Here is a 24,796-nt window from a genome sequence, read left to right on the forward strand (position 1 = left end):
CGTGTAGAAAGATCTCCTGGGAGGAAATAACCAAAATTATTACTGACTTTTGGGATGATACAATCGTGTTTCATGTGTGTATTCTTTTTTCAATTTTTAATTTTAATTTTTATTTATTTGAAAGGCAGAGAGACAGAGACAGGGAGAAATAGACAAAGATCTTTCAACCACTGGCTCACTCCTCAAAATGCCTGCAATAACCAGGGCTGGTCTGGGCTAAAGCCAGGAGCCTGGGACTCAGTCCAGGTCTCCCAGGGGGGTGGAAGGGACCGAGTACTTGAGCCGTCGTCTACTGCCTCCCGGGTGTGCATTAGCGGGAAGCTGGAATTGGAAGGAGAGCTGGGATTGGGACCCAGGCACTCCAGTGTGGCATGTGGGAGTCTCTAATTCTTCCGTAATGAACACGTGTATCTTCCTAATCAGGGAATGGTATCTGGTGCAAAGAATACACACCATGGCACCATGGGCTAGACACTGTTCAAAGCACCGACACAGTCATCATGGTTACTTCATTATTGTCCCCACTTCACAGCTGAAGCACCACAGGCACAAGGACGTTGTCCCTTGCTAAAGGTCACAAAACTAACAAATACAGGGGCCAGCACCATGGCGTAGCAGGTAAAGCTGCCACCTGTGGTGCCGGCATCCCCTATGGGCGCAGGTTCGAGTCCCGGCTGCTCTGCTTCTGACCCAGCTCTCTGCTTATGGCCTGGGACAGCAGTAGAAGATGGCCCAACTGCTTGGGCCCCTGATTCTGCATGGGAGACCCAGGAGAAACTCCTGGCTCTTGGCTTTGGACTGACCTAGCTCCAGATGTTGCAGTCATTTTGGGGGTGAACCAGCAGCTGGAAGACCTCTCTCTCTCTCCCTCTCCCTCTCCCTCTCTGTAACTCTGCCACTGCAGATCCCTCCCATGCTGGTGAGGGTCTGGCCTGGCTCCTGCACTTGGGGTGAGAACTGTACCATTTTGTTTTAAGGATTCCCACTGGGGCACTGTGGTGCATAGGGTTAAGCCGGCATCCCACATGAGCACGGGTTTGAGTCCCGGCCGCTCTGCTTCCCATCCAGCTCCCTGCTAATGTGCCTGGGAAAGCAGTGGAGGATGGCCCAAGTTCTCGGGCCCCTGCACCTGAGTGGGAGACCCGAATGGAGTTCCAGGCTTCTGGCTTCAACCTGGCCCAGTCCTGGCTGTTGTGATCACTTAGGCAGTGAACCAGTGGGTGGAAGATCTCTCTCTCTCTCTCTCTCTCTCTCTCTCTCTCGTTCTCGCTCTCCAACTCTGTCTTTCAAATATAAAAAAAGCAATCAAGCAATCCAAGGCTGCAGCAGCTGGTGTCTCATGCAGCCCAGCAGGCAGAGCACCTATGACCGTATGGTCTGGAATCCCCAAACACAGGAGAAAAAAAACCTCTCCCCTTCCTCAAAGGGCAGAGGCAATTTCCTGCTCCCAGAAAAACACATGTCAGGCGGCTGAAACAACAAAGTGTGCGAGCCTGCGGCCGGGACGCCCGTCGGAGCCCTCGTCACGTTCTGCGCCTCTGTGGTCGGAAGCAGCTTCCTACTGAGTCAGCCGGGCACAAACGAGCCACTGTGCGGGAGCTGCCTGCTCGGCGCAGGTGCCGCAGGGCCGGAGGAAAGCACCCCGTGACCCCCCAGGAGCCTCCAGCCTCGGGGAGGGAAGCCAGGACAGCTTCCTGTTTGGGGGTTTGTTTTGTCTCCTCTGAGTCCCTTCGGAGGAGGTGGCCGAGGATGATCTGACCAACTAGGAAACGAAACAAGAGCGTCCACGGGGCCCCCAGGTCTTGGGGCGAGGCCATTCCCCATGGCCGGCCGGGCAGTCGGGTCCTCACAGGGCCTGGGGGGCGAGGCGGCACCCGACTCCCAGGAGCCAGCACTCCGGCCCGCAGGAGGCTCGGGCTCCAGTCCTGGCGGACACTCGTGGTGCCCCCTGCGTGGCGTCCCCTCTACCTGTCCCTCTCTAGTTCCTTTTAGGAAAAGTCCCATCCATTCACATGTGCGTGCGCACACACACACACACACGCACACACACCCATCTGCAGGCCCCAGGTTGAGACAGACCTGCCAGGGGCAACCCCAGCCCCTGTCCCCTTTACTGGACAGGGCAGGAAGGCCTCGGGCCGGTTAGTCTCATTATCAAGCACCCTCTGGGTTTCTCTCCAACAGCCTGGGGTTGTTAAAGATGTTCTTTTCCAAAGCTTGTCTATCCCATAATTGGCAGAAGTAGGTCTGGGAGAGGTAGGTGGAGACTGATGAGTGAGATGCCCTTAGGGTTCTAAAGAGCTGACGAGGAGCCAGTGCTGTGGCACAGTGGGTAAGGCTGCCGCCTGCGGCACCGGCATCCCATATGGGCACCGGTTCAAGTCCCAGCTGCTCCACTTCCCATCCAGCTCTCAGCTGTGGCCTGGGAAAGCAGTAGAAGATGGCCCAAGTCCTTGGACCCCCGCATCCCAAGTGGGAGACCTATAAGAAGCTCCTGGCTCCTGGCTTTGGATCAACCCAGTTCTGGCAGTTGCAGCCATTTGGGGAGTGAACCTGTTTTCACTCTCTGTCTCTCTCTCTCTCTCTCTCTCTCTCTCTCTCTCTCTGTCTCTTCCTCTCTCTGTGTAACTCTGACTTTCAAATACGTAAATAAATCTTAACAAGAGAAGATGAAGAGGCAGGGTACTGAGCACCTGGCACCTGGGGCCACTCGGCAGGGCAGGCTCATGCTCTCGCACCTGCCCATGTGGCCCTGGAGGCTGTGAAGGCAGCATTGCCCTCTGGCTGCTTCCTGCACCAACACAGCAAACCACAGGCTCTGGGAAGTATGCACTGTTCCATTGGGCAGCCCCTGGTGCTGGAAACAGAAATGAGGTCAGTGGTACCTGCTTTTAGCATTGTTAATTCATTGTTTCGCCATCCTCCCTGTTTGTTGCAGTATCGCGTATCCCAGCAGACTGCACAGGTTTGAGGGGCAGAGCCCAGGGAGCGTGCTCAGGTGTGGCATCACGGCCGACTGCAAGGTAGAGGAGGTCCCCTCCGCCGGGATGGCTTGCTCTGGGAGCCCGCCCCACTGGGGGGCCCCAGCTGAGTGTCACATGGATGATGCCACGTAGGCAGCGGCCGTCTGCGTCTTTCATGCCACATAATGGCTGCCAAGTGGAAAAACACAGCCCCGGCACACCAAACCCCTGTGTACGCTGATGCAAGGTAAGAAAATGGACAGTGACTCTGATGAGCAAGCCGAGGTTCCATCAGGGGGACCTGCAAAACCCAGAGCACACTTCCTACCCCACGGAGAGCACCCGCCTCTCCCAGAGCCACTGCAAGGGGTCCATGCAGGAGGTGGCGCGGTGGAGGGGGACTCAGGGGCTTGTTTGGAAGCCTGAGAGGGAGGGGAGGGAGGAGAGGAAAGAGAGGGAGGGAAGAGCAGCCCCCCGGGCTCCCGGCCGGTGCGGTGGCCTCCCGTTCCCACAGCTCAGGCCCAGCAGCCCCGAGTCACAGCTCACATCCCACAGGAAGGGCGGGGGTGGCGCCTCCCGGCTGGGCAGCCCGCTGGCCCGGGGCAGGGCCAGGCGACTGTGCAGCAGTCAAAGGCAGTCAAAGGCAGCTTCAAAGGCAGGCCGGGCCAGAGAGGCGCCCTGTCCTGTCCCACGGGGCCAGCTGCACCCTGGCCCAAGCTGCTGCAGGAGCACTGGCCCTGGGTGTGGCAGTGCGGGGAGGAGAGGGACATGGAGAGGAGAAACCTGCAAGGTCCTGAGGTGGCCACAGGCACAGATCCAGCGCAACTGCCCACACAGACGCTGTCTCTCAGCCTGTGTGTGTGTGTGTGTCACATGTACACACAGAAACACATGCATACGCACTCACGTGCACACACACAATGCCGCTGAGTCTCTCACCCACCCCTTGCAGTCTGAAGGCCGCCTCCACCCCCACCCCACCCCCAGCTGGCTGCCACTTTTCTCCTGGGCTGCGCCAGGGCTGGAAGGTGAGATCCCCTTCCCTTGCTCCCCTCACCCCACCGCCGCCACTCTGCCCACTCAGCGCCCCGCCTGTGTCCACTCTTCTTCGCTCTCTAATCATTTCTGGCCGCCTCCCAGGCTCCCAGCAACAGGGACGCTCGAGAGAAGTCACCTTTCTTCTTCAGGGTCTCTGTCCCATCCCACCCATCAGACACTGTGCCCCCGGGGCCCGCCCGCCCAGGGACCCAACTCACACCTGCTCAGGCCCCAGCCAGCCCCCGCAGGCGCCCAGAGCAAACAGCAACACCAGCAGGTGAGGAAACCTAGGCTCTAAAAGGTCAAGTGAAATCTGTCCAAGGTCACATTACAAGAACAGAGAAGCAGGGACCCGGCCTAGGTCACTCAGGTGTGCAACCTGCAGCTCCGGCACAGGTGAGAAAACCGGGGGCCCCCAGGAAAGCCCCCCCTGCCATGCAGATGGGTTATGTCCACCACCTTCCCAGTCCTGCCCACTCCCCTAACCCCGGGTGGCCCCTGGTCCTCCCAGACTGTCCACAGGTACTTTTCAGCACCAGCCAAGATGCCCCTGCGCAGAAGCTGTGGGGATCATATTTGTATATCTGGATCTCACTGAGGCGGCTCACATGGGCCACGAGAGGGCCCGGGGGCAGTGAAATGAAGCCTGCCAGACAGAAGCACATTTACGTGGACCAGAGTGCTGGCCCGGGACCAGCATGCCATTGCGTGCTTCGGGGAGGGGGGTCCTGCCCACAGGTGGCTCCTTCAGGGGAAGGGAAGAGCAGCCAAGTTTTCATGGGTAGAGGTCAGCCAGTGGGGTCCCTGAGACCCTCCCCAGGGAGGATGGGGTCCCCCATCCCAGGAGGACAAGGCCCGATGGTCTGCTCGAGTGGCCACTCAGTGCCTTCAGGGATTGGGGGCCCGACAGCTGGGACCCTCTGCAATGGGTCATCCTGCGAGGGCTCCACAGCCCCACAGTCCCAGCCCAAGAGCCTGCTCGCGGCCACATGGGCAGGACCTCTGCCAGCTGTCTTGCCTCTCTCTGGGCCTTGGGCTTCTCATTGCTAAAGTGGGAGAGCTGGCTGATGAGACATCTCGCAGGTTCTTTCACTCCCACTGGCTATGCCTGTGGGCACAGATGCCATGTGCATGGCCAGGTCTCCAGGGCAGTAAGCCTACAGGGCCAGGAGGGGACGGCAGAGTGGCCTTCCGTGGTACTCCTGCTCAGGGATGCTCAAGAGAAAGCGGCGCCTGCAGGGACCCAGCCATTGCCCTCCGCTTCCTCGGGGGAAGGCGCCTGCACCCCAGCCTCTTCAGTCCCTGCACGGGGCAGGGAAGGCTCCTTGCTCAAGTGCGAAACGAGCAGACACACAGGTGCATAGGGGAGCACAGAGCTGGGCACACACAGAGCCAGGCACACACACAGCTGGGCACACACAGCTGGGCACACAGAGCCAGGCACACACAGAGCCGGGCACACACAGCCATTTCTGCCTCCCTGCCCCAGTGCCTTGCTCCAAACCCTGCCACAGGCCCCACCTCCCTGTTTCTCCTTCTGTGCTGGCCACTAATGGCCCAGGGTCCAGTACCCAAGCCACCCCAGCCCAGTGCCCTGCCCCAGGACTGGTGCCCACAGAGCACTCCAAACCCCACCTGTGTATGGCTCCTGCCCCTGCTCCGGGGCCTTCCTCTCCTCCATCACCTGCAGCCCCCATGCTCCCCCCTCCAGCCTCTCTGCTCTCCCTGAGGCTGGTCCACTGCCACGTCCTGCTACATGGCTGCAAGTCTAACTGCCTCTGAGGCCTGCAGAGCCCGGGCTTTGCTAAGGAGGGCGAAGTGGGCAGGAAGAGGGGACACCGTGAGCACGGATGAGGGCACCACGCTCACCGAGAGGAGGGTGGCCTATGTCCGGGTGCAGCCGACAGCCACCGTGGGCTGCACACATTGAGCACTCACCATGCCCCAGGCAGTGCTCCCAGCTGGTTGGGATTCATCACTGACTTCCTCCCCAAAACATCCTGCCCACCTATGGAGCTACTAACCATCCCCCATTTTACGGGGGGTGGGCAACTGAGACTGAGAGGCTGAACACCTGCCAGAGGTCACACAGATGGAAGGCAGTGGGGCCACCTGGTCACTTCCTGGACACACTCAGGAGTTCATGGTCACCCCGGTGTGCTGAGCATCTGTGGAAAGAGCTGGGGGGGGGTGCTTGGTTAAGTTGGTGGGGGCAGGATACAAGCCCCCTTGGCATTGCCTCCCCCAGAGCTACTCCTCATTCAGTTGCTCCTCTGCCTCAAACCATGCCTCCCACCCAAGAGCTGCCCAGGACTACCCCTGCAGCTCTCTGATGGCTGCACCCCTGCATGGAGCCTCCCTCTAGAGACAGCTGGGTTTAGGGGAACATGCACATGCCCGGGACCCCCACAGAGCAGAATTCAAATCTGCCTTGGCCAGTGACCGGAGACCGGGGCAGTTGCTTTCCCTAACAGAGCCTCACTCTCCCCATCTGTGAAGCAGGGTGGCAGTGACGTAGGCGAGGGGGCAAAGGAGCTGAAGGGGGTGATGTGTTGGCACCGAGGGTCAGTTCCCTGCCTGCGTGACCCCATCCATCTGCTGGGACTTTGGAGGGGAGGGGGCCTCAAAAGGTCCTTGCTACTCACATGCTCCACAGGCATTGCACCCCCAACTGCTGTTAGAAAAGCAGACTCTTGGGGGCCAGCACTGTGGCCTACTGGGTAAAGCAGTAGCCTGCAGTGCTGCCATCCCATATGGGTGCCAGTTCAAGTCCCTGCTGCTCCACTTTCAATCCAGCTCCCTGCTAATGGGCCTGGGAGAGCAGCAAAGGATGGCCCAAGTGCCTGGGCCTCTGCACCCACATGGGAGACCCGGATGTAGCTCCTGATTCCTGGCTTCAGCCTGGCCCAGCATGGTCATTGCAGTTATTTGGGGGGTGAGCCAATGGCTGGAAGATCTCTCTCCTCTCTCTCCCTTCCTGTCTCTCCCTCTCTCGTCCTGTCTCTCCCTCTCTCGCTGTAACTTTGACTTTCAAATAAATCAATAAATATTAAAAAAATAAATAAATAAAGAGGGGTCAGAGCTGTGGTGTAGTGGGTAAAGCTGTCACCATCCCATATGGGCACTAGTTCTAGTCCCAGCCGCTCCACTTTCAATCCAGCTCTCTGCTATGGCCTGGGAAAGCAGCAGAAGACGGTCCAAGTCCTTGGGCCTCTACACTCACATGGGAGACCCAGAAGAAGCTCCTGGCTCCTGGCTTTGGATTGACCTAGCTCCAGCCATTGCAGTCATTTGGGGAGTGAACCAGTAGATGGACAACCTGTCTCCCTCTCTCTCTCTCTCTCTGCTTCTGCCTCTATAACTCCGCCTTTCAAATAAATGAATAAATCTTTAAAAAAAAAAAAAAGAGAAAAGAAAAGCAGACTCTTGGGCCCCTGCCCAGAGCCACTGAGTCAGAATCAGCACCTTGGGGCCAGCGTGGTGTTAAGCTGCTTCGTATGATGCCAGCATCCCAGATGAGTGCTGGTTCAAGTCCTGGCTGCTGCACTTTCGACCCAGCTCCCTGCTAATATGCCTGGGAAGGCAGCAGAAGATGGCCCAAGTACTTGGGCCCTGCCATCCAAGTGGGAGACCTGGAAAGTTCCAGATTTCTGTCTTCAGCCTGGTCCAGCCCAGCTCCGACTGTTGCAGCCAATAGGGTAGTGAACCAGCAGAAGATCTCAGTCTCTCTCCCTCTCTATCACTATGCCTTTAGGATAAAATAAATCTAAAAACAAACAACTAGACAAGAATCTGCACCTTAACAAGTCACTCCACGAGATCTGAGGGCACCTTAAAGAAACTTGACTCGTTCCTGCTGGGGACTTGGCCACCTGGTCCCAACTATGAAAACTGGTGACAAGTGGGAGGAGACAGCAGACAGGTGCAGGTCTCTGGTGGAGAAGAGATTCTTTAAAGGGCAAGACATGCCCTTCTGGGCCCCACAATGAACTTGAGCCAACAGCCTTGACTCCCAGGCCCAGGAGCCCAAGTGGGGGCCAACACACAGGGCTGCAGGCCGGCTCTGTGCCCAGCAGGCTCACCTCGTGTGGGGGGCTCTGGAGAAAATAGTCAGGGTCTGCCGGGAAGCAGCCTAGAAGCTGATGTGGTTACCTGTGGAAACCCAACCCAGACGGACCACATGGGACACACCCATCCACCCTTGCATCTCACACACACACAGACACACCGCCCTAGGGCTGGCACAACAGACAACCTGAGGACCAGTACGCCTGGCATGTGCTTGCCATGTGTTCCGCTGAGACCCCCTGCAGCAGGCCTAGGAGCCGATCCTCCCCTCCATACTATTCTGCCCCTGCCTCCCACCTGCCTGAACCCCAACTCCATCTGAGCAGTGAGAAAGCCAAGTCCTGCTCACCTGAGGTCAGCAAGGACCCGAATGTCCCCTGGTCACCTGCCTGCTCACCCCGTCCCAGGTGAGTGCACACCCCCACAGTGTAGCTCTGACCTCAGGGACCCCCAGGGGGCAGCCTCGCCTACTGAGGCTAGCCCATCTCCCGCGCATGCGCTCACATAGGAAGAACAAATCCACTGTGTCCCCGGCCCAGGGTTCCAGGAAGGGCAGGGGCCCTGTCTGCCCGTATACCCTCCTCTTCAGCTCAGGGACACACACCCCACTGACCTCTTTCACCACTGCAGGCTGCACTGCCAGGACCCCCAGGCTCACCAAAATGGGGGGTGGGAGAGCGGAGCAGAACTCCAAGCAGGCCCAGGATGTCCAAGAAACCGCCGGTGGCTAGGGGGTCAGTTGGGGCTGCAACAGGGTGTGTGATTTCACCAGTTCTGGAAAGGCCCTCAGCCCCAAAATATCTCTCCCCAGGTCCGGAAATCCCTCCCAGCCCGCTGAGATTCACTGCCGGGAGAGGCTCGCACCTGAAGTCACTCACTCCTGAGAGAGGCAGCTGACAGCTGGCCTGACGGTGGCGAAAGATGGACAGGGAGGGCGGCGCCAGGGCCACAGGGCAGAGCTGAGAGCCACTGACCATCCGCTCAGCAGGGCGCCCTGCCCATGAGCTCCACCGAGAGGGGGCGCTCTGCCCTCCCACAGCCACCAGCGCTGTCGTGAGAAGCCAGCCTCTCCCGGTCACAGAAGGGGAGCTCGGTACAGGCAGGAGCTGTGAGCCTCTCAGCCCGTCTTCCCCCGGACACACCAGGACATCAAGTCCTGTCCCAAATGCCCCCCTGGCACCCCGAGGAAGCCAAAGTGCCAAGAGGGGGTGGGAGCCCTGAGAGAGGGAGGTGGGGGAGCTGGAGGGGGAATTAACCAGGTTCCAAAATAGCACAGCTGGTTCTGCCTCACTTCACTCTCCACAGCGTCTGGCAGCTTCTGCTTTCGGTCTGACTCACGCCTGGTGGGGGAGGCCGGGCGGCCAGCACCGGCACAGGCCAGCAGCCAGCCCCGGCAGTGGCTCTGGGGACTGCTGTCCCCTCAGTCCACGCGCCTGCCCCCACGGGCCGCCTCCTCTGTTCCGTGCAGAAGACAGGCCTCAGGGCACAAAGTCCAGGGGCTCCCTTGCCTGGGTCCTATCCAGGCCCTAACCACCCCAGGGCTCCCCAGTGAAACTGGTCGCCTTAGATCCAGGACTCAGCGAAGCTGCTGCCTGCCAGGGTGCACGCTGGCCGGCATCGCCACCGGGGAAACCAGAAGAAACCCGCCCTGGAGGCCACCCTCTGCCCCACAAGGAGAAATGACCGCCTACAGCTGCATTCTAACCTCCCACCTGCCCCACTGCCCTGGGCTGCACGCAGGTATGGGAGGAAGACCAAAGCCTCATTGCAAAACAGACACGGCTACCCTTTTCTCCCCTGGACTTAAACACCCCAAGAAGTCTTTTGCCTCTAAAAGGACACAGAGAGGAGTGGAATGCCCTGGACTGTGTGCCAGGGTGTGGGCAGCGTGTCAGTAACCCACTCTCCCTTATCTCCGGCTCTGCCAAGGCCCGGAGTTGCTCCACCTTCTCCTGCAGGGCTGGGCTCGGGCAGCAGCTGCCTTCTACCTCCCGGCTGCATCAAAGGTGCTGAAGGCCAAACCTGAAACAGGAACACAAAGCCCCAGCATCTCCCCTGCCTTTCCACTCCTGTCCAGCCCTGCACCCATACACCTGCCCACGTGGGGTCAGGAGAGACACGAGAGATGTTCTGTCTGCTAACCCCACTCGGCCCGCTGGCGGGAATGGACGCCCCCTGGAAATAAGAGAGTGCCAGAGGTAGGTAGTGAGGGTGGCCGGCACAGGTGGACACGCTCTTGCCTGCACCACCCAGCACACAACCTAACCAAACCAGCCCTGGAAGGCAAAACCTCCCAGGGAAAGCCCGTGGGAAGCAGCTGGAGTCGCGAGGACTGTGCACCTGCCCATGCCCCCATATGCTTCCCAGTGGCAATACACCTGCCAGGTGCAGCCTGCCCCACCCCTGTCTGCAGCCCCCACCCCAGAGGCCTCACACACACCACTTTCCTCTTTCAACTCATCTCGTTCCCTCGCCCCTAAGGCAGGAGAGTGGCAGTGTCGGCGGGCAGGGGTCGGGGTGGGAGCAGGTGGGACCCAGAGGGAGGAAGCAGGCTTTAGCGGAGCCTTCCCAGGGCAAAGGGGGTCCCCCTGCCCTCCCCTGGCCCCAGGAATTGCATCTTCTTCCGAGAGAGAAACAGAAGGAAAGTACTAGAAGGCTCAGTTCCCAGCTGACTAAAGGCAGGCCACACGGCAGCCATGGGCTGGGGGAAGAGGCAGGGCAGTGAGAAAGAAAAAGGAAGTCAGCAAACCGCGGCAATCACAGTCCCAGGCTGCGTGAGGTGGGAGGGGCGTGGACGAGAGCCCGGCCCGTGCGCCACGGCACCCCGCTTCTCTGTGCCTCTTCTGGGAGAGCACGGAGCACGGGGCTGGGACAATCCGTGCTAGCTGGCAGGGGGAGGGTCTCATTCACCCACCAAAGGGATCCCCCCAGCTCCTGCTCTCTGTCCACAGCACCTCGTCGGTACTCCGTAAGTAACTGCTGAACACAACGAAGGGGGCTCTGCACAGTGGCCACAGTGGGAAGGGTCTGCCCGGGGAAGCCTGCTGGACACAGACAGAAAGGGAGGGCTGTGGGAAGAGGGCTTGACAGACTGCCAGGCCCAGGCTTGGCCAATGAGGCAGGAGCTGTCCAGGCCCCAGACACTCACAGCCCTGAACCTGCCCTCCTGAGCACACGTGCACCTGCGCCACAGCCAAGGGGCCTGCGCCCTGTGCTTTGCCAGCGTCCCTAGCCAAAGACCCCAGTCCTTACTGGGTGACCGTCGCGCATGCTCTGCAGAGGCCCCATGAGGTGGAGCCAAAGGGACCCACAGCTGCCAGCTTCCCTCTCTTTGCTATCTCACGAACCCTACTCTGCGGCAGGGTGACCTCCCGCACTATTCGCACTCATCTCCTTCCCTCAGCCAACGGGGCCTGGTGTTGAGTAGCTGACTTCAAAGCTTAGGAAGAAAAGCCAGTAAAAGAGCCACTCTGGCTCACGCTGGCCCACCCTGACTGAGAGCAGATGTGTAAGACTCGGACCCTGGAGAAGACCTCTTGAGTGGGGTGCAGCAGCCAAATGTGTGCCTGGAACTTCGCTCCCTGTGGGCAGGTAAAACTGCCCTCGGAATCAGAGGTGAGAAGGCAGAGAGAAGAAACAAGGGCTGGCAGGGTTGCAAGCAGCGTGGAGGAGAAACCTCCACAGCGGAGGTGGCGATGGCAACATTAGGTTACTGGTGACGAATGCCAATAGGCTGCAAAGCCCTGCATTGCCATCTGGCCACAGGGTGATGCACCACGGATAGAACCACAGAACTTGAGCATTCCAGAACCTTAGCATGTCCATGCATCCGGGCAGCACAGCCTCTGTGCTCCGCACTCAGATCCAGGGTTGCCACTTGACTCAACTCTAAGAGCACATAGAGCTGAATCTCAGATCTGCCGCTTACTAGATATGTGGCCTCCGTCAGCTCACTTGACTTCATGGGGTCTCAGTATCCTTGTGTGTAAAATGAGGATGGTGTTCCTTTTGGGGAGTTAATGGAGAGATTAAATGTATCTAATGTAGTGTCTGACCCAGCACAGGTGCTCAATAACTGGTGGATGCACAGATGCATGAATATCATGGATGGATGGATGGATGAAGGATGGATGGATGGGTACCTAGATGCATGGATGGATGGGTGCATAGATACATGCATGGATATATTAGCTCCATGCATGGAAGGATGGATGTAATACACGCATGGACAGATGAATGGATGCTTGGAGCTGAAAGAGACACCGTAGTTGTCTGCAGTCTGCTTCCTGTTTCATAACCCTTTCCACTAACGTCACAAACAAGAAGATCCTCTCACCCCCTAGTTCATCTGCTGTAGAACGCCTTCCCCACAGGTTGTCCAACCCCTCCGCATCCCTCGGAAGTCCTGCCCCAGGGCCTCCCCCAGGCAGCCCGCCCTAACTTCATCCTCCTCTGAGCACCACTTGAAAACAACTACTTCTGCTTCAGGTCAGACTCTGGTCGGACACAGGAGCACAGGACTAAGACAGTCCCTGCGCTGTTCACAATCTAGCTTGGAGAAAGCACCATTACCTGGTCTTGTACAGAGTACCTGCTCTGCCACTATCACTAGGGCAAATAAAACTGCACAGGACACCTAATCAACCATCTGTCAGGAACGGCTTCTAGGAGCTTTCAAGCATGAGCTCATCCGACCCGCCCACTACGATTGGGAAGTAGGAAGTACTAGTGTGCCCATTTTGCAGGTGAGACACAGTGAGGCTACTCTGTTGGGGTTCCTCAAAGCTCTCAAAGTGTTCTCTTTCCTGGCATCTCCCACATGGCCTCCAGATAGAGGCGCCCCCCCACCCCCGCCACGACCCTCTGGACTCTGCCACGTTAGGCTCACGCCCGCCCTGTGACCTGGGGTGGAGAGGCATTGGCGGGTCGGTGTAAACGGAGGAAAATGTGCCCAGGCGGTGTGGAGGAGGAGACAGGGCTCCAGGGCAGGGTGGGAAGGAGCCGGTCTCAGTGTCTCCCTCCCGACCTGGCCTCATGGCCCAGCCCTGGCACCTCACAAGCTCCTGGGTCACTGTCTTTCGCAGAGGCTGAGGCGCTGTTGAAGGAGGGAGACAGGCCCTGTGCCCAGTATGGGTAGGGAGCTGGGAGGATGGGCAGGTGGAAGGGGGGGGGTGGTTGGAGAGGGGATCTTGCAGCTCCACAGCCCTGGGGGTTGGGGCTTTGGGACTGGACTGAGCCTGGAAAGTGAAAAACCAGGAAGATTCCACAAGGGTCACCCCTGGCCACCCTTACCTTGGCCAATGGGACAGGGACAGTGGGCTCGTGTAGCCTCAGAGACCCCTCTGGGCTGGGCAAGTCAAGGAGATGGGCAGCTCAGGCCAATCTCTCATGGCACCCCGCCACCCACCAGGGAGGGCTAGGGCAGGGCCAGGGCTCCCTGGCTAGCCTATGGGGCTCAGAAGAGAAGTCCAGGGCCCGGCACTGTGATGTAGCAGGTTAGGCCACCTCCTGCAGCACTGGCATTCCATATGGGTGCCAGTTTGAGTGCCGGCTGCTTCACTTCCCATCCAACTCCCTGCTAATGCACTGGGGAAGGCAGCAGAAGGTGGCCCAAATGCTTGGGTCCCTGCACCCAAGTGGAAGACCTGGATAAAGCCCTTGACTCCTGGCTTCAGCCTGGCCCAGCCCCAGCTGTTGTGGTCATCTAGGGAGTGAACCAGAGGATGGAAGACCTCTGTGTGTGTGAGAAGTCGGGGCCCTAGCTCTACCTCACCTCTACATTCCTGTCCCCTCCAGAAGCCACAGGCGCAGGTGGAGCCCTCTTGCTCTGACGACCCTCTCTGCCTGCCCAGCCATGGCAGTGGTCTTCAGAATGAACACCCATGCTTTGTGGCGGCACGCCAGGACCCCTCTCCCTGGGGGACCCCGGCTTCCCAGAAGAAAGCCAGCCATGTTCCCCACAGCTGGACTGGAGCTCAGGGAATGGCAGGCAGCTGGGCTGCTCACTGGCAGCGAGGCCTTGGCCAAGTGACCCAAGCAAGCCGCCTGATGCCTCTTCTCTTCATTTGTGAACGGGGTAGGTCTGTTTCTGTCTCCCACAGCTAACGCTTCTCAAGGTCCAACTGGTCGTGGTCCCTCACCCCTAATCACCAGCCCTCCTGTGTCCTCCTCACCGGGGGCCGAGGGCTCAGGTCCCAGCGCGGGTGCTGAGGAGCTGACGGAGCCACGGCTGCTGATAGAGCTGGTGCCAGGCCCACGGCGGGCGCAGGGCCCAGGCACACAATGGGACTGTGTGTGCACCCAGCGTTACCCTGGAGCAGAGCTGGGCAGGCTGGCATCTGGGGTCAGGCCAAGAATTCATTTCCCTGGAGAGAGCCTCCCCTCCCCCTCCCAGACAGCACAGCCCTGTGTCCCCCGCGCCCGAGAGGCAGGGAGCAAGAACGGGCCCTGTGGTGGCACTTGTTGGCCGCGGAACTCCTGGGTCCTGCCTCTTGCTGGGCTGCTCCCTTGTGAGGCATTTTGGTTTCATTATGTAACCTGGAGTTGCAGCCTCGGCCGTGGCCAGAGGGAAGGAGAGGGGGCAAGAGAAGTCTGGCTACGACCCCGGCCCAGCACACAGGGCCTGTCTCCTCCCTCCCTAGCCAGCCGAAGCCCTAAGACACCCAGGAGCTGGGGGTTCCCGGGAGGGAGCCGGCCTCCTCCCTGGGGGGGATGACTCATCACCAGGATGGCAGCACTGGCCAGTGGGCAGGTGAGGCTGGTCTTCTCCCTCCCCGGCTGCCTGGCTGGGAAACCACTCGGCTGGGCTCAGCTACTGACCACAGCGTCCCAGCCTGGGCCTCAGGAGGCCACTTCCTCTGGTGAGGGCCTTGCACGATCCCAGCGTCTGGGGGTCTTGATGTCCTGGTGTGCCCACTGATCCCTACGGCTGCAGGCGTGGGTGGCCCACTGCTCTGAGGTGTCCCTGAGAGAGGCGTCCGACTGCAGGGGGAAGAGGGGAGAACCCGGCACCTGGAGCCTCGGGCTGCGGCCAAGCGGGGAGGGCCCCTTGGCCCCACTCACTTTCCCTTCTCCTCAAATCTACCTGCACTTGCTCCCTCCTGGCCCGAGTACAGGTCACGCACCCCTTCACACCCGGGCCCAGCAACACAAATATGTGCCCCTCTGAGGGCCGCCCACGCTCCCCAAGGTCACACACCAAAGTCACGGCAGCGGCCCCGCCCAGTGGACACAGTCGGATGGCCGCCCCTGCCCTGACACCTGCGGGCCCTCCCCCGCAGCTGGAGAGCCCAGGCTGCACCGCATCCTGCAGGCCCAACGGCTGCCAGCTCAGAGCGGGGGAACCTTCCTCAGCCAGGGCCACCTGGCCAAGCCCTGTGTGGGGGGGGCAGAGAAACTGTCCCTGAGAACAGAGGCCGCGGGGGCCAGAAGGGAAGCCTTCCGCTTCACAGATGAAAGAACTAAGAGTCTGGCTGGGGAAGCGTCTGGTTGAAGTTATGAACAAGGCCCAGGCTGGAACCCAGGGCTGGGGTAGCCTAAGGTTGGTCCAAGCACGCAGTGAGTAGCGGGAAGGAAGAGGAGGGAGGTGGGGGGCTTTGTCACCTCACCAGAGGTGCTGCTTGTCTGGCTGGTGCACTGGTACCATGTCATTCTTTCCTTGGAACTATTCCTTGAGGGGCCGGTGCTGTGGTGTAGTAGGTTTAGCCTACACCTACAGCGCCAATATCCCATAGGGGCGTTGGTTCAAGTCCCGGCTGCTCCACTTCTGAGTCAGCTCTCTGCTATGGCCTAGAAAAGCAGTATAAGATGCTTGAGGCCCTGCACCCATGTGAAAGACCAGGAAGAAGCTCCTAGCTCCTGGCTTTGGCTCAGCCCAGCTCTGGCCGTTGCAGTCATTTGGGGAGTGAACCAGCAAATGGAAGACTTTTCTCTCTGTCTCTCCCTCTATCTATGACTCTGCCTCTTAAGTAAATAAATAAATCTTTAAAAATATATATTCTTGGGGCCAGTGCTGTGGTGCAGTGGGTTATAGCCCTGGACTGCAGTGCTGTCATCTCATTTGGGCACTGGTTCAAGTTCCAGTTGCTCTATTTCCAATCCAGCTCTCTGCTATGGCCTGGGAAAGCAGTAGAAGACGGCCCGGCCGGCGCCGTGGCTTAACAGGCTAATCCTCCACCTTGCGGTGCCGGCACACCGGGTTCTAGTCCCGGTTGGGGCGCCGGATTCTATCCCGGTTGCCCCTCTTCCAGGCCAGCTCTCTGCTATGGCCCGGGAAGGCAGTGGAGGATGGCCCAAGTCCTTGGGCCCTGCACCCGCACTGGAGACCAGGAGAAGCACCTGGCTCCTGGCTTCGGATCAGCGAGATGCGCCAGCCACAGCGGCCATTGGAGGGTGAACCAACGGCAAAAAGGAAGACCTTTCTCTCTGTCTCTCTCTCTCTCTCACTATCCACTCTGCCTGTCAAAAAAAAAAAAAAAAGAAGAAGAAGAAGATGGCCCAAGTCCTTGGGCCCCTGCACCCATGTGGTATACCTGGAAGAAGCCCCTGGCTCCTGGCTTCAGATCAGCACAGCTCCAGCCATTGCGGCCATCTGGGGAGTGAACCAGTGGATAGAAGACATTTCTCTTTCTCTCTGCCTCTGCCTCTCTGTAACTCTGCCTTTCAAATAAATAATAAATATTTTTGAAAATATATATATATATATATTCTTTGAACACCTGCCTCAGGCCAGTGACTGGGCAGATAGATGCCTTAATACCCCTCACCGCCCCGCCTCCCGTGTGACCCAGCTCCCACCCCTGACAGCCCTCCCCAGGGCAGCAGCCTGGCTGTCCCCTGAGAAGCCTGGAGGCAGCCCTGCCGTGCCCCTGCACCCCAGGCATCCAGGCCCTTAGCACACTCAGCCCCACCTGCAAGTCGACGCCCAGTCCGACAGGAAGCTGGGAAATCGCACCCCACCAGGGCTCCCGGCGGAGCTCAGCAGCAGGAGCCCACTTTCTGGGACCTTGCCATGTGCAGCCCAAGGACGCAGCAGCTCCGTGGGAAGCAGGCAGGGCCGGGCCACCCGGCCTCCCTCTGGGGATCACCCCCCCCCACCGCAGTCCTAAGGTACCTCTGGATTTTGAGGAATAGTCTGGAAGCCACACTTCTCTCAGGCTCTTTGCGTTCCAGAAGCAGGTCAGGGGCGTGGATTGCACCAAGCTCAGGCAGACTTGGCCAGCCCAAACTTCCAGGCCAGGCTGCTCTCCATGACCCTCAACACCATGGGACCCCATCCCGCACTTGGGGGAGGCACATGGTGACAGCCCTCCCAGGAAATGTCTCATGGGTCCAGTCCCCTCAGGCACCCGGCACCAGGCACAGTGTGGCCCGGGGACAACCTCTGCCCTGAAAAGTGACCGTTAGGAAGACTCAGAGACTCACCTGACACCCCAACCTGTAGGGGGCCGGGCCCACATCCCAATCCACCCCCTGCGCCCTTGACCCTGGCTGCGGCCTCGCAGAAATCGCCCTGCCATGATGCAGGCGCCGCAGTCCCTCTGAGCCCCCTGCCAAGCTTCACCGCCCTCAGAGAAAGGCTGAGACGCCTCCTGACCACTCACCCAACAGGACGGCGCACACACAGCGGCTCACGCCACCTGACACCTCCTAGTGAGACGTTACCCAATCCTCCCCAGGCTGCATCCCATCCGCATCTCACAGAAGAGGAAACCGAGGCACAGAGAAGTTGGTGGATGGCCCCAGGTCACACAGCTAAGAGATAGCAAAGCCAGGCCTCACCCCCAGGGCATCTAACTGCAGAACCTGCCTGCCCAGCCACTGCCGCTAAACCCGCTCCATCGCGGCTTGGGGCTAGGGCTGTATCCCCTCCCTCCTCGGAGGCCCCTGGCTGCCCTGGAGGGCTGCCTGGCAGGGCCAAGGTGCAGAGCCCACGCCCTGCAGCTGCAAGGGGGCACCCGTTGCACCCCGACTGCCACCCAGGAGCTGCAGCTGGAAGCATGAGCTGTGGAAAGGCAAGCAAGGCACACACGTGAGCAGGTGGCTACTGTGCCCACAGCTTCCAGCTGGGGCCGGTGCCGGAGCTCCAGGTGCCAGAAACGCCAAAAGGGGTCGCCCCTGCCATCCCCAACCCCCTTCAGTACTGGCTGCGCCAGATGTTGGCAACACTTAGAAACCAGGCTAAAAATAGCCTTTCAAGTGAGTCAGTGCTAAGAATACTGTGGGCAAATGGCCCTCCAGGAGGAGACCACGTCTGCCAGGGAGGCGCCACCTCCTCCCGCCTCCCTCGGGGCCTCTCAGTGCCACACACCCCACCCCAGGCTGCCGCAGCCAGCAGAGGGCCGAGGGTATTTCTACCCCACGGCTGCGGTGACCGGGACAGTGGCTCCCGGCACCGGCCAGGGCCCTGCCCCCTTCGGGGAGGCCAGCAAGCTGGACAGGAACACCCTGCTCAGGACACCAGCTGGGAAAGTGGGCCTTGCCTCGTGTCCCATCTGTGCAACGGGTCCCTCCCGCCAGCCAGTCTGGCCCATTTCAGAGAGAACAGAGGAGCTGAGAGCACGGAGGGGCAGGAATGTGCACAAGGGCACGCGGCCAACGTGGGGGACAAACCCCATCCTCCGAGTCCTGAGCATGCTGCCTCCCACACCCAAGGCTCCCGGAAGTTCTGAGACAGCTGTCCCTGAGCGGGAAGCCCACCCGATGGATGCACACAGCAGGAGACAGGGCTGGACTTCCCAGGAAGCCAGAGGCACCGGTGACGAGTCCTGTCAGAGCTGAGGGCTCTGCGGCCCGGCGCACACACGTGCCATCCTTCGGCCTGCGTGCCTCTCCCAGGAGCCACGGGCCAGGCACAGCGCCCCTCCCAGCAGCGCCCAAGCAACAGGACACCCTCTCCTGCTGGGAGCTGGAGGGGAGCGGGAGAAGGAGAGGCGCCCTCAGGAAAGGGCTGTCAACACGCACACACCCCATTTCTCTGCGCAGGACAGGCGGTGAGGGAGGGGCTGCCGCAGAGCGAGCACTGGCCAGGGAGTCAGGAGCACCGGGGTCTAGTCCCAGCTCTGTTACGGAGAACGGCATGGCCGGGGAGAATGCTTTCCCAGGCTTCCCCTGAGGTCAGCTCCTCCATCTAAAAACTTGGGGTTTCGAATACTAAGGCCTTTGAGGCCTGGGGCATATCACAACCACATTTGTAGACACACGATGAACAGTAGCATGCCAAAGGCTCTGACAGTCCTGCATTTGCTTCTTCTAATTGTCTAAATGGATGGGATAGGCCGGCGCCGTGGCTCAACAGACTAATCCTCCACCTTGCAGCGCCGGCACACCGGGTTCTAGTCCCGGTTGGGACGCCAGATTCTATCCTGGTTGCCCCTCTTCCAGGCCAGCTCTCTGCTGTGGCCCGGGAAGGCAGTGGAGGATGGCCCAAGTCTTTGGGCCCTGCACTCCGCATGGGAGACCAGGAGAAGCACCTGGCTCCTGGCTTCGGATCAGCGAGATGCGCCAGCCACAGCGGCCATTGGAGGGTGAACCAACGGCAAAGGAAGACCTTTTTCTCTGTCTCTCTCTCTCTCACTATCCACTCTGCCTGTCTAAAAGAAAAAAATAAAATAAAATAAATGGATGGGGTACAACATGTGATATGATATACGAATACAGTGTAGAGTAATTAAATCAAGACAATTAACATATCTATCGCCTCAAATCTGTATCACATTTGGTAGTGAAACCATTTGAAGCTTACTGTCTTACTGATTTTGAAATACACATTATGACTACCTAGTACATTTGCTCGGCTGTGTAATATATTTCAAAGGAAAGAAAAAAAATTATTCCTCCTACGTCATCACCACTGCCCCTCGGGGTCCGTATTAGGAGGAAGCTGGAGTCAGGAGCCGGAGTTGGGGACCAAACCCAGGCACTCGTCTGTGGCACCGGCCTCTTAACTGCCAGGCTGAACACCGGTTTGCCTGCTCTGCCTTCTGCGCCCCGTGCCTGCTTGCCTGCCTTCTTGCAGAACACCTGCCAGGAAGCTCGGAGCAGATTGGGGGTCACCAGGCGAGATGCCTGCAGGGCTGGGCCGGAAGCATGAAAGGTCGCAGCAGGCCCTGCCTGAGCTACAAGCCCTGGGACCCCCTGGCAGCCTCGGGGTCGGTGGGGCAAGTCCAGGCCTTGTGTTCTCCTGGAGGCCTCATCCAGGCTTCTGATCTCTCTGATTACCAGCTACCCTGCTGAGAAGGACAAAGAGGGGGCCAGCCCTGCATCAGACAACCAAGGCGCCTGGGAGGCCAGGACTCCGCCCCAGGGTGGCCAGAGTGGGAGAGAGAGCCCTTCCTGTGTGCAGAGAGCCTCACAGCCAGCACTTCAGATCGCCCTCACCACAACCACTTAAGGAAGGCACAGAGGAGGAAAGTGATGGTCAGAGAGATCCAGTCTCTGCCCAAGTTAGTTGTGGCACTGCCCAGATTAGCACCCTGACAGCCTGAATCCAGAACTCATACCCACACAGCTCAGCTCTGCCACTTATTAGCTGGGTGATATTGGATAAAAGGCTTAACCTCCCTGCACCTCAGTTTTCCCATCTGTAAAGTGGGATAATAGTGGGAAAATAACAAAAAATAGGATAATAATAATAATAATAATAAAGTGAGGTAATAATAACAATGTATGTGCGCTGTCATCATCACACATTGCACTGGACCCTGGGAGCTCACGCCCGAGTGTCTGGGCGCTGAGCTCAGTGAGCAGGAAGCCACCCACAGCTTCCTGGAAATTGGCCCCTGCCAGTCAGGCCTAGGGTGCTGCCCCTCCAAGCTGAGGTTCCCAGGGTATTCAGTGTAGGGGGTGCTCTAGGGTTGGGGGTTCCCGGACCCAAGCCAAACCCAGCTCTCACCCACCCTTTGAGGTCCCCACCAAGCCACCTCCACTCTGGGCTAGGGACATCCCCAGCCTGCCACGGGTCACAGGCCTCTCGCACCACTCCTCCCACCATCCTAGGTCACGGGGTGGGGCAGTGGGGGGCTCTCCAGCCAGGCAGCTGATGTCCTCATGACCTCCCTCAGTCCTCCTGGCCGTATGGATGACAGTAATAACCCGCCCAGTGCTCTCCACGCGTTCCACCGCCCATTTATCCACTCTAGGTCACAAGATGGACAACACTGCCCGAGAAGCTGGCTGCCCAGGGATTCGTGGGTCCACTTTACAAATGAGCAAACCAAGAGTCTGCCGGGCAGGGATCTAAGTTGTAGCAAGGATTCTGGCTCCTGGGGCAGGGTCTTAGGCAGCCACCCAAGCCAGCTGGAGCATCAGAAGGGAGGAAGAAGTGCAGACAGCTCCTAGGAGGTCACCCAAAGACACTACAGATGCAGGCCCCAGTCCTTCTCAACCCTACCCTACCACAGCCAACAGGCCAGCACCCCCAGGAAGCCCTCCCTGACCACCTGTGCCCTCTGCTCCACTGATAGACACACCTGGAGCCACCTTGCTAAGAACCAGGCCCTGAGTATCCAGCCAGCCCACTGGGCTTACCGAGGACAGACGCTCCGGCCCCTACAGCAGTGGCTGGGTCTTGTCCTTGGGGGCGGGTCTCCGTAAACATTGCACAGAGGGAAAAGATTGCTGAGGAAGGGGCCTCACACATCCTGACCGTGACTCGCAGAAAGATACATTTGACTCGACCCTAGACAGACAGACAGACAGACACAGAACAGCACTGTTCTATTCTGTTCCATTGGAAAAAAAAAGTTCATGGAGATCCACACTAAATTGATTGGATGATCCGATTAAGGTCCCACGTGGAGCTCGGATCCACAGTTCGAAAAACATCCCTGCAAGGAAACCTGTGAGTCCAGCTCCCTGCCCACTCTCTACGACAGCGCCTGACAAAGCACCTGTCGGCCAGGCCAGGCGCGCACTGCACCGTGCTCTCAGTTCATCCTCACCACCACTGTGCAGGAAGGAACCATTAGAACTGGCATTTCAAATGTGAGGACGCCGAGGCCCAAGGTGGCGGAGTAAATGGCCTGGGGAGAACTCAGTCTGGTCTGTCATGCCTGGGGGCCATCCAGAGCCACACGCGCCAGGGAGCCCACCCTCCAACAAGGTCCTCCCCAACTCCCAACTCCCAAAACACCATTCCCAGGAGGGCACTGGTTGGAAGAGTAGAAAGCCGCCTTGGACACCTGCATCCCTAGGTTCAAGTCCCAGCTTTACTTCCAATCCAGCTTCCTGCTAACGTGCACCCTGGGAGGCAGCAGTGCTCGGGTCTCTGCCTCCTATGTGGGAGCCCTGGATGGAGTTCTTGGCTCCTGGCTTCACCCTGGTGCAGCCCTGGCTGTTGTAACCATTTGGGGAATGAATCAGTGAATGGAACTGTTCTCTCTCTACTTCTCTCTCTGCACCATTCAAATAAGAAAATAATTTAAAATAAGTAACATTAAAACAAAAAGGCAGGGGCTGACGCTGTGGTGAATTGGACAAAGCTGCCACCTGCAGTGCCGGCATCCCATGTGGGCACTGGTTCGAGTCCCAGCTGCTCCACTTCCGATCAGCTCTCTGCTATGACCTGGGAAAGCAGCAGAAGATGGCTCAGGTCCTTGGGCCCCTGGACCCACATGAGAAACCTGGAAGAAGCTCCTTGCTCCTGGCTTCGGATCAGCTCAGCTCCAGCCATTGCGGCCAACTGGCGAGTGAACCATCCGATGGAAGACCGACCTCTCTCTCTCTCTCTCTCTGCCTCTCCTCCTCTCTCTGTGTAACTCTAACTTTCAAATAAATAAATTAAATATTTTTTAAAAGGCACTCCCTACATTAAATCCACTCTTCATATCTGTTGATACTTGTTTAGAGATGGAACAAAGAAAGGGTTCCGAGCCAGAGCCCCTGGGCTGCCAGGCTGCCTTCACATCCCTACTCCCTCCTCCTGCCGCCACTTACCTCCCACTGAACCCAAAGAATGGCAGGGGTATGGGGGGGTCCATCTGAGGGCTGGGGAAACACTCTGCCCCACCCCCACGCCACTCCTCACTGTCCTGGGTAGAGCCACTCAAGCCTTCTGTGCTTCCACATCTCCCTCTGTAAAATGGGGCTAACAGTCTCCCCCCATAGTGTAACTGTGAGGGTCCCAGGAGCTGGTGCTGCACCTGCCATGTAGTGAAGCCAAGTAACTTGAGCTCTCATTAGTAGTCCCAGCTCCCACTCAGTCCCCACCATCAAAAGCAATCGCCATGAGCTCCGGGCGGGTTCCTGCCATCTGCACACAGATACGCTATGTACGGGTCAAATGGTGACCTGTGCAGAGGGCTTACTTAGCAGGTGCCAGGCTCTGTTCTGCTCTCAGTCTTTAAGACAGAGTGTGTGGGTATTTGTCCATGATGACCACATCACGCCCATGACCTTCCCGTCAGAAACCCCGACAGAGAGTGTGGCCAACTCCTAGTTTCCCACACTTCCCACTGTCCCACGCTCCTCCCAGACCCTTCACAGGGACCACAGCTTCCCCTCCCCCTTCCCCAGCCCCAGCTCTGGTCCTGCTCAGAGCACCCACTATCCCTCCTGGAAGACACCCCAAAGCTGGTGCACTCACCCAATCCCGGAAGACAGCACACACATCGGCGCACCTATGCGGGCCCCCTCATCCCTGACAGCAGCAGCCCCCAGGAGGGAGGCCCCCTGAACTGATCGGCTCCTCCAGGGGCCAGAGCCCAGGGCCGCACCCCCGCCCTAGCGCCAGCCCGTTTCCTCATTTTCCCCTGTGCTGTTTCTCACCCAGCCCCCTGTACCTCTGGCCGCCCTGAGAGGAAGTTACGCAATCCCCAGGGAGCTGCAAATGTGGGGCTGATTACTCACAGCGCAGAGGGAACTGTGCTCCCCGAGGTCCCTCTGCCTCCCACAAGTGCCCCAGCTCCAATCTCACCTCCCAGATTGAGCCTCTCCCAGCAGAAGCCCCTCACCCAACACAGCCAGAGAGACCCAGAGGGCCAGCAGGGCCAGGGTGGACCCATGCCTCCTCCCAGAGCAGCCCCCAAGTCCCCACATGCCTGTCACCTCAGCTTCGTGCCTCCCAGGGCCTCCAGACCCCCTGTTTGCAGGCTTGCCCTAAGCCCTAAGGTCACCCCGTGAGAGGCGGGGAGAGCCAGGCCGCCACGCCCTTTCCACCTCGGGGAGACCGTTCATGCTGCGCAGGCAACTTCAGGGCCTTCTCCCACAGCAGGTGCCACAGGGTCTGCACCCACAGCTCACTTCGGCTTCTCTCTGGCAGCAAAAGGATGCTCATCTTTGCTGGGCAAGGAAGGTCCCCAGCAGGGAGGTGAGAGAGGCCCCGGGCTCAACCCTTGGCCCTGGACATAAAGGGTGAGGAGAGGGCTGGCCTGGATGTCCAGAGTCCCCAACAATGACCTCTGGCTCCTGTCCCTTGCAGGCCTGCACCTGCAAAGGGGCCTCAGATAAAGAGCCTGACGAGCACCTTTTATCGCCCCCACAACCTTGGACTCTCGTCCAGCTCAGGACAAAGTCAGAAACGGTTTTTGGCCTGGGCCCCAATGTTCTCAGAGAGCCCCTCATTTCTGCAGCCCTCATCAAAAGGCTGGGGCCCCGGGCAGTTCCCCCGGGGCCCCTGGAGCAGCAGGAACCAGGCAGGGCCCAGCCTCCAGCTCAGTGCACAGGGGGAGGGGCCAGCGCCCACAAGCCCCGCCTCCCCTGGAACACAGAGGAAGGATGGCTCCCCAAGT

General features: G+C 59.1%; 1 protein-coding gene across 2 annotated transcripts in view; it reads right to left on the reverse strand.

Moving 5' to 3' along the window:
- TFEB (transcription factor EB) overlaps window positions 1–24,796 on the reverse strand; it is a 48,244-nt gene that overhangs the window by 13,019 nt on the left and 10,429 nt on the right. The window contains exon 1 of one of the 2 annotated variants that reach the window (XM_062186084.1): window positions 23,653–23,803. The exons of the other annotated variant lie outside the window; for it this stretch is intronic. Coding sequence (XP_062042068.1) covers window positions 23,653–23,678 — 26 coding nt within the window. The 5' untranslated portion in view covers window positions 23,679–23,803. Of the gene's footprint in view, window positions 1–23,652; window positions 23,804–24,796 lie in introns of those variants that run through there. 2 annotated transcript variants of the gene reach the window in all.

Source organism: Lepus europaeus, chromosome 3 (genome assembly GCF_033115175.1).
Source record: "Lepus europaeus isolate LE1 chromosome 3, mLepTim1.pri, whole genome shotgun sequence".
Lineage (NCBI taxonomy): Eukaryota > Metazoa > Chordata > Mammalia > Lagomorpha > Leporidae > Lepus > Lepus europaeus.